We start from the raw sequence: 16,269 nt of genomic DNA on the forward strand, positions 1-16,269 counted from the left end.
AACCTGAAAAGATCTTAAATTATCTGTGCTGGATGAATATAAAAGTCTAAGCTAGCCTCAACTCCTGTCTGAAACTGTTGTTGCTCTACTTATTTCTGTACTTCTCTACATTTATTTTCTACACAGCAGTCAGAGTGATCATTGTGAGTTAAATATTGTTACTCATTTGCTTAAAACCCTTCAAGTAGTTTCCCTTTAAACTTAGAATAAAATCCAAACTCTTTTCCCTTATTTGTAAGATTCTACTGTCTGCTGCCTAGCTAGTTCTTCACTTTTATTTACTCTTCTCCTATTTGCTTCCCAATTTAGCCATACCAGCTTTCTTGACATTCTTTTAAAAAGCCAAGTTCATTTCTCATTGCCTTTAGAATTGCATCAGAGATGCAGTTCTTATTTAATTCTGCTCAGAAGTTACCTTCTCAGGAGATATTTCTCTGACAATCCTGTCTAACCTGTGAGCTCTCCTCACTCCCCAGATCACTGCTTATCCTGTATACTGCTTTCATTTTCTCCCTGTATATGTCATTCTCTGAAATTTTATTACCTATTTTCTAATGGTCTTTTCCCTATTAGAATGTAAGCTCTTATGAGGGCCAGGACTCTGTCTGGTTTACTGCTGGGTTCCTCCAGCATAAACAGACACATAGACACACACCCCAGAACAATCCTAGGCACGTGGTAGACATTCAGCAAATGCTTGGATGAATGAAATGACAGTATGGCCATCGATTAATTTATGATTTTAAAACTTGTTTTAGGTTATATTTTATTACTTAGTGTATGTTAAAATGTAGTGGTATGAATACTTTCAGTTTTAAGAACTTCAAGAGTGAGGGCACATTATATTCATAAGATTCACGAATTCTGGCCGTAACTTTAAATAAGTGTATTGGCTGCTTGTGTGCCTGAGCATCCACAAGCGAAATGAAGGTCTCTGAGAAGTTAATACAGCTTAATCTTGAATTTGTTTTAAAATTATTTGACATTTTTCTCTGAATAAGAACGAGAAGCATGGTATAGAAAAGCAGCATGCAGAGTAGAATGGTGCTGGGTCATGATTATGTAAATTAAGGAAATAACATGCTCCTACTTGTTCCTAGTCACCATCTTTTCTGCCTCATAAAAAGAAAAGATTAAATAAAAGGGTTTTTTTAAAAAAAATTCTATGTCTCATGTGAGTGTTGTTTTGGTTATGCTACTAAAATGTATTTATGTTACAATTCTCTTTTAGATAGAATCCTTGTTTTTGTACTGTAGTAGTAGATTAGAATATGGTAAATGTCACAAAAAATCAACCATCAGAAGCTTAGCTGCTATAGCAACTTAGAAACACTTAGGGAATATGATGTTCTATACTTGTTAGAAGTTTTTTTTTAATTTTATGTTTTAGTCATAAATCTGTCCTGTCCCTAGAGTTAACCTATGGCAGCAGTTCTCAGTTGAGACAATTTCTTATTCCCACTCACGCACAGGTGACATTTGGCAATGTCTGGAGACATTTTTGGTTGTGAAAACTAGGGGTGTGCTACTGGCATATGGTAGAGGCCAGGGATGTTGCTAAGTGTTCTGCAGTGTATAACAGTCCCCCACAACAAGGAATTACCCAGCCCAAATGTTAATAGTACTGAGGTGCTTTAATCTCATGAATAACTTATAACAGAAATTTGAACTCTAGAATAAGGTATTAAATTAGATTGGCAAAACATGTTTACTGATTAGTTTCACTAGGGAGATCCCTCATAATATTTTGATCCTTTACACCCCTCCCCACAAACCACAGTAAAATTCCCTGGCATGGTTTTCAGTGTTTGTATTATGCTAAAACAAACGTTATTTTCCCCCATAGTTAAAAGGATCTGGTTAGAATCACTTAGTAATTCAGGTGCCTGTTAATATATTACTTAAGACAGAATTTCATGAGAATGGATCATCTCCTTATGGATATGGCAAAGCCATTAGATGATGTTCTTTGTCATTAAAATCTGTGAATTATGATTATGTTCTCTTGATGGCATTTAAACAATCTTAAATTCTTTATAGAAGCATTCTGTAAATTTAATATGATCAAACACTTCTAGTCAGTAATCCATTCAGAAGCCTAGTTTGTTTTATATAAATAAAATTTTAATTCATATTACCCAGTCATTGTAAATTTCTATTATCTTTTAACATATTTTAATTTTGAAAGTATTTAAACATAACAGCTCGTTTTAATGAAGTTAGAAGGCTGTTGCAACTCCTTTTTTCTTAGGAAGATTATCTTTCCTCTTAAATATATATTCCTCAAAGATATATGTTATCAGTTTGAATAAAACTGAAGTTTCTCTAATTTGCAAGATGCTCTAAGGCACTGTTGGGATATAAAATAAATTCGGTCCTGGCCTTAAATGAAATTGTAGTCTAATGGAAAATAGTATTAAATTATCTGATAGAAGTATATGTAAAATACAGAAATATTGTAGAGCCAGAGTAGGGAATAATTTAATTCCATTTATGGAGATTCAAAAACATTATGTTTGGTATGGATAGTCTTATAGGGTGCTGCTCAGTACTTTGATGTGTCTTGATGAAGAATGGGACCTGGAAAGGAGAGTTAAAGCTATAAAGTGGAATGGGAAAATACTGTTTATAAGCTTATATATAATCTTTAAGTTGACAGGGGCACTGTTGTAAGGTTTTGAGATAGATGAAATAACAGGTTTTGGAAAATAAGGATTTTAGAAATATTAAACCAAGAAGCATTATTGAAAGATTGTTTGAAATGAAAATATATGTATGAAAAGAGATCAGATTTGACATCCCTTTGAATAGCTCAGAAATAAGTTGATATAGGACCCACGCTAAGAAATTAGAGATAAGAGGGATGTATGGAATTTATAAATGTTGTGGAGTAGACTAAAGAATTTTATAGCTAGTTGATAGTAAAGGTAATAGCAATAGAGTTAAAGACAAGCATTTTTATTTCATGAGAGGGGAAAAATAAGGAAGAACAGATTTGAAGCCTTTTCTGTTACTCATTTTTCCCACTTTTAGACTAAATCTTAAACTTAATTCTTATGGTTTTTTTAAACTACAAGTATGTTTAAGTAACTGTTGATGTACCTTATGAAAGTAAGGTCTTTTAAGTAAGGAATGTCTGGCCAAATATTAATGATGTATTCAATTAACAAAACAAAGGAAATCTGTATAGGTTAAATTATGGGAAGATATCTTGTTAGATTATAACATTGAGAAACAAGGTATATTAGTGCATATATATGTATATATACATATATGGTACTATATGCATAATTTACCCCATCCTAATTAGGTAATGTAAACAGCTAATCCACTGTTATCATAAAGGAGAGGGATTGGGAAATTATGCATTTCAACTATGCCTTTGTGTACTATATGACTTTTAACTATGTGCATGTATTGGGTTGGCCAAAAAGTCCGTTTAGTTTTTTCCATATGGTGGCACATTTTTCATTTTCATCAATAACTTTATTGATTTGGATATTTTGAGTATGTCAGCAATCTCCCGCTATTGGCTTCTCATGGGTAGAGGCCAGGGGTGCTGCTGAACATCTCCCAATGCATAAGACAGCCCCACAGCAAATAATGATTTGGCCAAAATGTCAGTAGTACCAAGAAACTTCTCAAACCACTATCCTCATGTTCAATAATCACGGCACCTTCTCCATACACTGCACAAGTCTTTTTTTGTGTTTCAGTTGCATTTTTACCTTTTTTGAAATAATATAGCACAATATGCCACAATTTTTGCATATTTTCTTCCATCTTCAATATTAAAATGGCTGCACAAAAATTTACCAATTTTGATAGGGGTTTTTTTATGCACACTGATGTGACAGCTGTCACAGTACAATCTAACAAAATTGTTTCTAATGAAGTTAAAGACAACTAAGCACTACTAGAGCCATCGTAGGGGAAGAAACCTAAAGGAGTTTTTGGCCAACCCAGTATATTTTAAAACTGTGAATTCAGTTGAGGTGCCTGCTTAGAGAGATTCTGAGGCTTAGGAGAGGAAACTAATAATAACCCAGTTACAGTAGATTTAAAATGCAAAGAGATGGAAGAATGAATCAGATCGAAAAAAAATTTCTTTATTATAGTTGGCTTTTACAGTTGTGTGCCTTTTAAGATAATGGTGGAGGAGAATTTTAGACCTTTGTTTATTTAAGTGAAAACTCAATTTTCATTTGGTATAAATAAATGAAGTTTTTCATTGATTGCTATTAAACGGTGGCACTAGGCTTCTGTAACAGACAGACAGGCAAAAGAAAGTAATACTCCTGATTTTTCTAATCAGTTTTAGATGGCGATGGTTGCTCAACTAGTACTGACTTAGAGAGTTCATTGTTTCTAAGCACATCCCTTATTCTTAGATGTCCACGTGCAACAGTTGATGCCCCTAATTTTCAGTAGGTACTTTAAAGCAAAATTCCTTTTCTAATTTGTTAGAATTTAGTTGGTGAGAGATGGGGGTGGAACATAGCATATTCTACATATAGTATTTACATATTTATGGCAAATATCTTTGTTTTCTTTTTGCTTCTAATTATTCTAATTTCTCTATTAGTTAATGATAGCATCTATTCCAGAATAGTGGCTTCAGACCTTACAAGTTTTAAAGATAGCAAAATTTCTGCCAAGGGAAGCATTACAGTTGTTTAGTTTATTTTTTCAAAGGTTTAGCACTGGTTTCAGTAGGATTTTTGATTACTTAAAATAGTCTACTATTCTGATTCAAAGGGAAACCTTTCTAAACCCTCAAGAAAGAAAGAATGTACTTGAGCATAATTCTTACCATGTTTCATTCAGTAGTAAGGCTACATCAGGATATCTTAACCATAATGTTCATCAGCAGAACTAGCTCCTATGCTGTAGTGGTGATGTAACAGATTTGTGTTGTATGTGTGTTGTTACAGAAAGCTTTATTTGATTGCTAGAAGAGTTTCTAATTACTTTGCTTTATAGAAGTAGGTGATGAAATAAACTTGTGTTGATTTACTGTATTCTAAATCTTTTAATTAAGTCTTCCTAATTTCATATCTTATTATAATGCAATAAAGCTATATTTTTGACAGGTAGCTTGACTCAGTGTAAGGATTGATTCTGTATATTGGAGATGGTACTGGAAAAAGTACCACTAAAAAAAAATAATAATAGAGGCCTTCTGATATTTTTAAAATTTATTTGTTCCTAAATATCACCTTCTATAGGTTGTTTCCTCCTATAATAGTCCTAAAATATTGTCATACCTTTTCCAGAAGAATTTTTATTGAATAAAGGCATAAAAACGCATGCTGCTATAAGCCGTGTTAAATTCTCTAATTCCAGTAACATATTGTTGAAAGGAAGGAGATGAACTTATTGAATAATATATAAGTAATTTCAGTTTGCTTTGGACTTTCCCAAGCTTCCTGTTTGTGGCTGTACCTACTCCTCTTCCATTTTTGTCTGTATTCAGCTTTCTATCTGATCGAAACTTTCTCTGTAGTTTTACTATATGTGAAAATTTCTTTTAGAAAAGGAGGTGTTGTTCCTGTTCACAAAAGTGTGTGTATACTATATAATTGGATAGTGCCAAAATGATAACTTGATTTTTTAATCTGGCATCTCTTGAAAATTCACAATTCTTATATCTTTTTTATTAGTTTTAAATACAGAAGGATATGTAATGTAAATAATTTATTTTCAAATTTATTGTCATTTGATACTTTTGATATTACTGACTACATTTAAATCATTTGCTTATCCCAGTGTCTGTGAGAACCATTCAATAAAATAAGAAGTTATTTTAGGTATTGCATTTGGTTTACTCATCTTTATTTTTAACAGAGGCCTGTGCAGTAGGGTTGGTCCTTCTAATGTTACTTTATACTAGTTTAACAACAACCTATGTAAACAGTGTGGCAGTTTTTAATGCTTCTGCCAGATGAAAACTTATTATGAAAACAGTATTTTCACCTCTAAAAAGAACAGTCGTGTCTTTCAGGGTGGTGGTGGGGGGCAATATTCTTGTACTTGAAACCTTTCCAGTCCTAACTCTGCCACTGTGTAACTTTAGCAAACCATTCTGTCTACATAATCTCCACATCAAAGTTAGAGAGCATACCCTCAATTTCCTGTTATATGAGGTTATTTTAAGTATTAAATAAGAAGATATATGTCAGCCCTGGCTGGTGTGGCTCAGTGGATCAAGTACTGGCCTATGAACCAAAAGGTCTCTGATTCAATTCCCAGTCAGGGCACATGCCTGGGTTGTAGACCAGGTCCCTGGTTGGGGGTGATCAAGAGGCAACGGATTGATGTCTCTCCCTCTTTTTCTCCCTTGCCCTCTCTCTAAAAGTAAATAAATAAAATCATAAAAAATAATACATGTCAAAGTCGATAGAAATACTATCTTGAAAATATTCATGTTAGTATCTGCTAGACAATTCAGCATACAATTTTTTAGGGCCTAATACAATGAGGTAGAAAGCTACTCTTAAGAAATAAATATTCATTTATGGAACAGAACTATTCTAGCAATTAATTGTAAAACATGTCTCCCATGACATTTGTGTTAGCACTGTGTTGCCATGGAAGAAAGTTTTTGTAGACTTGGGATTGGGGGCGGATCTGGGGCATATTGGAATAACAATGACATATGTGATTGATGGCACATTTAGAAAATAATCAATTATTCTTTTGATGACTTCTGTTTCAACCTTAGTTTACAGGGTATAGGGTGTTTCTAGTGCTGGGCATTGGGAATAGATTAATAAAATAGGATAATTCACGTCATTCAAAGAATTTGTCAGCTAGAAAATACCTTCATTGCTCCCAAATCTTACCTCTTATAATTTATCTTAATACTCAGGGCAGATAAGCAGTGGCAGCAATATCACTTTCTAACAGATAAAGATGGTTTATTTCAAAGTACAAGGTACTGTGTTTTAGAATTGTTAATGCAAACATAACATCTCAATCCTGTATGGCTTCTAGATTTCATGTATTTAGCAAATATTTATTGAGCCCCTGTTATGTGCCAGGCACTGTGTTACGCATTTGGAATAATTCAGTGAATGAAGACAAGATCCCTGGCATGTTCTAGTGGGAGTGACAGTCAACTATGAACATAAGTAAATTATACAGTATGTTCAAAGATAAGTAGTACAGAGGGGAAAATGAGCAGGATAAGGGAGAATCAGTGTTGCGGCAGTTGGGCCTATTACTATTTTAAATATTTCAACAGACTTAAACCAAGTGAGGGAGTTGGCCTGGTAGATAGTTGGAGGAAGAATGTTCCAAACCAAGGGAATGGGAGTGTGTCTGGTCTCTTTGAGGACCATCAAGGAAGCCCTTGGAAGCAGAATGAGTGAGAGTGGGAGTAGAATAGTAGATGATGAAGTTAGGAAAGGAAGAGAAAGATCATGGGAAGCTTTGGCGTAGGATTTTATAAAGACTTTTTTTTTTTTTTTTTTTTACTTGGAGTAAAACAATCATTGCAGGTTCTGAAGCATGATTTGACTAGAAGCCTGCTTGCCGCTGTCCTGGCAGCATGGGAATCACCTTTGCAAGCCATAGAAAATGTGAATTTGGGAGTCCAAAAGGGTCTTAACAAACCCCAAATGTGGCATTCTACGCTCACACTCACCAAGCACCCTGGTCTTCAGAGAGAGAGAAAAGTGTTGACGCTTTCCAGGGTTCTGTGGTGCAGGTCGGCTTGCCGTCCCTTCTTCGCCTTAAAGTTTAGCTTTCTCATCTTTCCAGCTGCACTGTTGTCTCCTCTCTTGTTCTGTCATCCTTTGTCATTTTGTTGGTCGCTGTAGGAGAGTACAGAGAAATGTTTATCAGTCTGCATGTGGAACCAGAAGACTAATTGTAAAACCGATTTTTCCACTGTGATTAGAGAAAAACCTCTGGAGTATGTGCACTGAACTTCGCTTGCCATTGTAAAACATCTTGCCGTAATCAACACTCTAATGTTATTTTCACTAAATTATAATTTTTTTAACTTAAAATGCATCTGTGGCAATAGGAAAAGGATAGACACTTTCATTGTGTAAAAGTGTAAATGTTAAACTTGTATAAAAGTAGTATAAAAGGAGGCTTGTCTCACTACATAGCTCACATTTTTGCAGTTCCTGTCCCAGAGGAGGTTGAATTTAAGACATCCTTTAAGTGGATGGATTTGGTCAGGTTCATGTGCTCGAGGACTTGGGGACTGAGTGGATGACCAAATACAACATATTTTGGTGAAAAGAAATGTAAGGATAGGAGCCTTGAGCTTTAGCTCCATTTCTTTGTTGCTAAATTTGAGACATCAATAGATCACATAACTTTTCTATGCCTTAATTTCTTCATTTGTAAAATGAGGGATTGAAAGTTAGCTCATTTCTAAATAATTATAAGAACTTTAGGATACTGGAGTTTTGGGGAAATTTTTGTGCTTTTATGGAAAATGTAATTAATTTTCTAATCTTTTAAATTGCAGGTTAATGGTGCAATGTAAAAAACCTTTAAAAGTTTCTGATGAATTGGTGCAGCGATATCAAATTAAGAATCAGTATCTTTCAGCAATAGCATCTGATGCAGAAAAAGAACCTAAAATTGATCCATATGCATTTGTTGAAGAGGAGGAATTTCTTTTTCCTGATAAGAAAGATAGACAAAATAGTGAGAGAGAAGTTGGGAAAAAACAAAAGGTAAGAGAAATCAAAGTACAGTGATCCCTCACTTATCGCGGGTATTACGTTCTAGACCCCCCCCCGCGACAGGTGAAAATCCGCGAAGTAGGACCCTTACATTTATTTTAGTATTTACAGTACCGCAAAATCCTGCAATATAGCGATAAATAATTAAATATAATATTTTTAAAAATCCTGTGATACAGTGAGGCCGTGATAAGTGAACCGCGATACAGAGAGGGACAACTATGCACCAAAGAGTCTCTGATGATTTGTAGCACTGCATGTAGTACCACAGTTCTCTTTTTTTTTTTCTTTTAAAGTAGAACAGATTTATCATTTTAACTTAGAAAAACATTTTTAAAAATAGGTAAATTGGACACTACAAAATTTAAGAGCTGGTATGGACTTCAAATTATAGCTGGTATCTCATAATGAAAAGTTCTTCTTTGTTTACTATAGAAGTTTTTGGATTGGAGATAGAGTACATTAACTTTTCTTATATTAAAATCAGGACATTTAGGTAGACAAACTATTTTGATACTGAGTTAAAATATACGTAAGTGAATTACCAGTTTTCAAAAATACAATAATCATCACTGAGTTTATAAAATACATGATACTTTTGAATATGTGAGCCGAGAATTTAGTGTTTCTGAAAGTAAAATGTTATATTAATAAGTGTGAGTCATAGAAATATTTATTTGATTAAAAGATTAACTATCACATATTTGAGGATTTTAAAGCACAGGATAACTCTACTATATATCTCTTTTGTCTTAAATACAAAATATGGGAATTGAAAGCTGTAAAATTGTGACAAGAATCCAATAATATGTTTAATATAAAAAATTTCATTATATGAAATTTTATTTAGCTTTTCTATATGTGCTAGGTACTTGAAATTTTGCCCATTTTGTAAGTATGAAAACAGTAGTAGCTGAGAAGGCAATCGCTACTGTAAAAAGAACATGGACTTTGGAATTTGACAGATTTAGGTTGACATCCCAGCTCCCACTACGTATCAGCCACATTACCTGGGTTATATTTAGAACTGTTTTTTTTTTGTTGTTGTTGTTTTTCTGTAAGATGAGCATACTTACTTATAGGTTAGTTGTTAGAATTAGTGGTAATGTCTGTAGAACACGTGCAGAATGCTTGAAACATAGTTACTCGGTAGTGTGTGGATTTTGTTATTGATACGTTATATATTTCAGCCTAATATGAAATATTGTTTGCAGGTAGAAGATGGGTCATCTAGTGTAACAGTGTTATCACATGAAGAAGATGCTATGTCATTATTTAGTTCTTCTATCAAGCAAGGTAAAACTTTTATTTCCTAGTCAAAATATCTCATTCCAGGATTGTTACTACAAGCTATAGTTGACCCTTGACGAGTGTGGGGTTTGGAGTCTGAATGTAACCTGACTCACCAAAAGCCAAACTAGTAATAGGCTACTGTTGACTGGAAGCCTTATTGGTAACAAACAGTTGATTAATATATATTGTATATGTATTTTATACTCTATTCTTACTATACAGTAAGCTAGAGAAAAAAATGTCATTAAGAAAATCATAAGGAAGAGAAAATACATTTACAATACTGTACTGTATTTATTGATTCCGTATGTTTACGTTGTCTTTTACAAGATGAAATGTCTGTCAATACCTACATTAATGCATATTGTTTTATATGATACAAAACACATCGGTATTAGACATATTACTAACGCTAGACATCAAAAATGAGAAGATAATGTGAAAAAGAAATTGATAACTATTTAGAGGTGTGATTTATGCGTTGATAATGAAGAAGGAGCAATATGATTGCTTTATTGTAGCCTAGTATAATTGATCTGATTGCTTCACGGTAGTAAGGAAATCTCCAAAAAGTTCTTCCAATATATTTGCTGGAAAAAAAAAATCCATGTTTAAGTTGACCTGCGTATTTCATACCTCTGTTGCTCAAGAGTCAACTGTAATCTGATATTAGTGGACTTTGCATAATTTATGTGTTTCATAGAAAGGGATAGATTTCTATGAAGTGGGATATTTAAAATGATTGGTCATTGTTTATCTTGCAGAGAAGAAGCAACTTCAGGTGATAGAAATTCTGTTTTGAATTGATAAAACTTCTTTCCTTATTTACAAATAAAAATAGTTCTCATCTTTAAATTGAGATTGGATGAGATCATAGCCTAAATTTCCTCTCAGATCTAAAAACTCAATAAATTAGACTTTACCATAATTTTCTTGTGCTTTTCTCTCTTCCAACCCCCACCCTTCATACTTAGAAGAACTGTTGCTGAGATCATTAATTTAATAAGTATTTACTGAGCACATGTTATGTGTTGGCACTGTTCTTGGCACCAGGAATACAGTGGTCAAGACTCAGCATTGAAAGTGTCTGACTGGTACTCCTTGTGAATGGAATAGAGAGACATAGTATATTATTAGTCCTTTTACAAAATCTATTTAACTTTTGATGGAGGCAAAGGAAGTTGTCCTTTAGTATGTTTTATTCAGGGGACAGAGTTGTTTTAATATTTGTAATAAAAGGGTCCGCTTTGTGCAACCAAAAATAAGAGAAAAGCCCATCTGAATGAGGGAGAGACGACCTTTCATGAAATAAATTTAATGGTTGATGGTTCTAAGTAGATTGGTGAATGAAATTTGGGTTATTTGGCCTATTTACCTACTCAAGGATATAGGGAATGTATACAATTGCCTTCTTGTGCATGTGGTGTGGCTTTCTCAAAATGTGGACCATCTTCCACATTCTGGAGCATCTTTTGAAGTGAAGCTTGGAAATCTTGGTGTTTAAATAGTACCCTAGGTGATTTTTATGCAAAATCTATTTTTATGCACTCTAAAATTTCAACTGCTGCTGTAGTGAGTCTTTATAACTGACATGCAGGGCACTTGGAAAATGACTTTCATCTTCCTGATAGTGTGAGTCATTTGACATCCTGAGGATGTTTTGGAAGATTATACACCAAACTGCAAATTGCTTTTAGTTTATTCTTGTGTGGGAATATGAGGAGTTAAATAACTTCCATTTGTATTTATATTTTTTAAGTAATCATGTTTTTTTTCCCCTAAAATTGGAAAAATGAAATTAAAAGGAAAATAATCCTAAGGGGCAATATTTATTGAGTACTTAAGCACCTGGCACTGGGCAAAGTGCTTTACCTACATTCTGTCACATTTAATTTTTGGCATTACTGAGGCACAGAGAGGTTAAGTGACTTACTGAGGGTTGTACTCTTAGTGTTGAGGTTGGGATTCAAAGTAATAGTCTGACTCAGTAGTTGGAATACTTAATCATTTCAGGCTTCCTTTACATTTCAGGCATATAGGAAACTAAAACTGTGTATTTAATTCTGTTGTTCTAATAGTATTTATATTTTTATTTGATCTATTATTCATATAGAGTACTTAGCTATGTTGTGGATTACATTGCCTTTGATGAGATTTCTGGGGAAGGTATCGCCATTTATTTACAACTTTATTTCTTTGAAAAAAATTTCTAGGTTTTAAACAAATCACAATTTCTTAATACATTTATACATTTAAAGTTATATATCCAGCATAACTAAGTAGAAAAATAACTTACTTGGTCAGTAGTAGAATTTTTTATTTTGTTTTCCTGATTGACGTATGTAGATGCTCCACGTCCCACTGGTCATGCTCGTCCTCCATCAACCAGTTTAATTTATGACTCAGACCTGGCTGTCTCATATACTGACCTCGATAATCTCTTCAATTCTGATGAAGATGAACTAACAGTGAGTATCCTTTTAATGATTAAGATTATAAGTTGTTTTCCTTGATTTTTTTATATGAATTTTTTCAGAAGTGACATGTGAGCTGATACTGTTCTAGCCCTGAACAGCAGGAATATTTTAGAATAAAGATTTATTAATTGGTTTCATTTTTTAACCTCATGTTTGAGCAGTCTTGACAAAGTGTCTGTCACCTACAGACTTTGTTTCTTTTCCTTTATTTTGTGTGTTTGAAAGACATGTATGATTAAACTTAATGTGAGCTTTGCCCTATGTTCTTTTTCTGCAGTTCTTAGGAAGTGGAATTATTTTCCTTATCTTTGATCCTTTAGTTTGAGAAATGACCCTGGATTGACTTGTTTAGAGAATAAATAACTAACATTAAAATTATATGCCTTGTCAATTTATTAAGGAATACCACTTCTTTAGAATTTGTTCAGCATCACAGTCATTATTATAAGACAACTAAATACTATAATTATGAAAGAGAAAGAAAAAGTAACATTTAATCTTTAACACCCATTTGCAGAGAAAGGTGAAGATAAAAGGAATTAAAGCTTAAAATGAGATTCCCTAGAATGTCAAGTCTCTGGCAAATTAATGAATTGGGTGCTGCATTATCATAAAAGGGAATTCCTTTTTCATCTGCATAAAGGTAGCTTGGAAACTTCTATAGTACATTTGGTCTTTCTTGTCCTATATAATATATACTTTTAGTCCTCTCATCATATACATACACACATACATGTATGTACATTTGGTGTCATCAATTAAGTGACATAAGGCAGATATAGCTATATATAAACTTATTCTATTCTATATCCCATAATATAGAGTATTTTAGGATACCATTTACTGGGTAAATATATCCCTGATGCTTTGGTACTTTTATACTTTCTCCTATCATTATGTATCAGCTATGGCTTTTCTGAGGTAAAAGGTTGTAGTCAGAAATCAGTTTGTGTATTTTTGACAAAGTGGCTAACAGGAACCAAATTATCAGCTCTAAAAACATTGGTGACAGATTGGAGATACTGAAACTTGGTTTGTTCAATGTATTAAAATTTATTTTTAATTAGGGACCCTTTGCTTTTTCATATGAAATCATTTTGAAGTTTGTGCTTAGTTTTACCTGTTCTAGCACTTTTGCAAGAGTAAGGAGATTATTAAATAAGGTAAAATGTAAGCAAGAAATCAGAGGGATGATTGATTATGTAGGAAACTTTAATGCCTTTTATTTAAGGAGACATGCTTTATGAGTATCTTTTACTAAGAAGCAGTGCTGATGTTAATTATGGACCCTTCTTATTGCAGGTTTTATTTTTTGTTTTAATAGTTTTTAAGTGGAAGTTATTCTTGCTTCTAAGTGTTTTGAACTTTTTCCTCTGTTATCAAATAAACAGAAACTAATCTGGATTCATTGATTGCCTAAAAATGTGTTATGTCTTTAAATTGTATCTAGTATGTATTTGGGTCTAGCACAGATTCAAAATACTACTTTTCACGAATGGACTCTTTCAAGTTACGTATGAACGATTGCTATCCTAAGATAACTTTGGATGTAAAACTTGAGATAAATATAAATATATAGGGTTTTGTTTTTTTTGTTTTATTTTAATAGCCTGGATCTAAAAAATTGGCGAATGGATCAGATGATAAATCCAACTGCAAGGAGTCAAAGGCAGGAAATCTGGACCCGTTATCTTGCATAAGTAAGCTTCCCAAATCTATGCTCCAGATAAATTTGCAAACTTTGAATCTCAACAAAGTTTTCTACACCCTTGTTTTAAGCAGATTAACTACTTTTTAGTCTTATGTTAAAATGCATGTTTTATTAAATATAGGCACTGCAGATCTTCATAAAATGTACCCTACACCACCATCATTGGAACAACATATAATGGGATTTTCCCCAATGAATATGAATAATAAAGAATATGGTAGTATGGAAACAACACCTGGAGGAACTGTTCTAGAAGGAACTAGTTCTAGTATAGGAGCACAGTTCAAATTTGAGGTTGACGAAGGATTCTGTAGCCCGAAACCTTCTGAAATTAAAGTAAGTATTTTACTTCTAGAAAAATAATTTACTTCCTATATTTCATATAGAATTAGTTTTTTAGCTATATTCAAGAACGATTTCATATTGCCATTTGCAACAACATGGATGGGTCTTGAGGGTATTGTGCTAAGTGAAATAAGTCAGGTAGGAAAGGACAAAGACCATATGATTCCACTCACGTGGAATATAAAACAAAAGGTAAAAGAACTAACAAAACAAACTCACAGATACAACAGAATGGTGGTTACCAGAGCGGAAGCATTGTTGGGGGAGGGCAAATTGGGTAAAGAGGGTCAAATACATGATAAAGGAAGGAAAATAGACTTTGGTTAGTGAACATACAGTAGCGTATATATATTTATTATAATGTACACGTAAAATGTATTTAAAGTTATTAACCAATGTTACTTCACTAAATTTAACTTTAAAAATTATTTTATTCTAGTTTTGTAGTTAAATTTGGAGACTGAATTGTGACAATATTAAGAATGTATTTAAGAAAAGAATATAATTATATTTACATTTTATTATTTATTTAAAAGAAGGAAAAAAATGGCTAGGATTGGTTTGCCTTTTTTCCCCCTGGAAGATAAGGTTCTGAATGTCACTGTATTTATATTGTAGGATTTTTCTTATGTGTACAAGCCTGAAAACTCTCAAGCTCTAGTGGGGTGTTCCATGTTTGCACCTCTAAAAACTCTACCAAGCCAGTGTCTGCCTCCTATCAAATTGCCAGAAGAGTGTATTTACCGGCAGAGTTGGACTGTTGGAAAATTGGAATTGCTTCCTTCAGGGTCGGCAATACCATTCATCAAAGATAGGTACGATTTAGATTTATATTATTGGTATGTTATATGAATGCTTTTATTGCTTTAATTTTTTTCATAGAAGTACCTGGTATACTGGTATCTGGTAAAAAGATACTGGTTTTGGAAAAGTCTAAAAATTTTCTGATTAATAGATTATAATGGTATTAGCTAGGTATGGATAAACTTTGGAAAACTTAAGACTGTTGTTATGCTTTGATTCTTTGTCTTCAAAGCTCCTTTTAGTTCGATCTAAAATTGTAAATCACTCCCATTTGTACATTGTCATATTTTATGCACTTTTGTAATTTAAAATTGTGAAATTGCTACCTGGTAGCATCTTAAAATTGTCATTATCTCTTATTACATGGACATCTCTAAAATCAGGATTTTCTTTTATATTTTTTACAATCAGTGGCATCTTGGAATCCATGAAATATCGGTATTTGTAGTATAAGAGATGTATAGGTTACCCTGGTCCATGTGGCTCAGTTGGTTGGGGGTTGTCCTGCATACTGAAATATCAGCGGTTCAATTCCTGGTTGGGACACATGCCTGGGTTGTGGGTTTAGTCCTAGGTCAGGTTGTGTACAGAAGGCAACCAATGAACTGATGGATGTATCTCTCTTACATTGATGTTTCTCTCCCTCTTTTTCTCCCTTCTTTCCCCTCTCTGTAAAGTCAAAATAAAATAAAATGAGAAATATATAGGTAGTGAATGTGGATGTCTAAGTGTAGATAAGTATATACAGATTTTATTTATAAGTTTGGAACTATTTGGTTGGTCCTCAACCCACAATAATCTTCTAGAGTGAATATATTAACCAGAAATATATTTTAATTGTAGTTGTAATTTTTGCACTGGTTGTGTGTTTATAATTTTCAGTATTATTGAAAAACACTTGGAATATTTTTAGTTGTATTTCACATTACTA

The 16,269-nt window shown here is 33.2% G+C and overlaps 1 protein-coding gene across 1 annotated transcript in view; it reads left to right on the forward strand.

The window, feature by feature from the left end:
• The window catches only part of MED13 (mediator complex subunit 13), a 94,158-nt gene that overhangs the window by 46,438 nt on the left and 31,451 nt on the right, over positions 1-16,269 (forward strand). Inside the window, exons 10-15 of the mRNA XM_090257652.1 lie at positions 8,489-8,699; positions 9,923-10,004; positions 12,348-12,469; positions 14,088-14,178; positions 14,311-14,525; positions 15,153-15,349. Coding sequence (XP_090113778.1) covers positions 8,489-8,699; positions 9,923-10,004; positions 12,348-12,469; positions 14,088-14,178; positions 14,311-14,525; positions 15,153-15,349 — 918 coding nt within the window. The remainder of the gene's footprint in view (positions 1-8,488; positions 8,700-9,922; positions 10,005-12,347; positions 12,470-14,087; positions 14,179-14,310; positions 14,526-15,152; positions 15,350-16,269) is intronic.

This window comes from Furipterus horrens, unplaced genomic scaffold (assembly GCF_987537825.1).
Source record: "Furipterus horrens unplaced genomic scaffold, mFurHor1.1.pri manual_scaffold_11, whole genome shotgun sequence".
NCBI lineage: Eukaryota > Metazoa > Chordata > Mammalia > Chiroptera > Furipteridae > Furipterus > Furipterus horrens.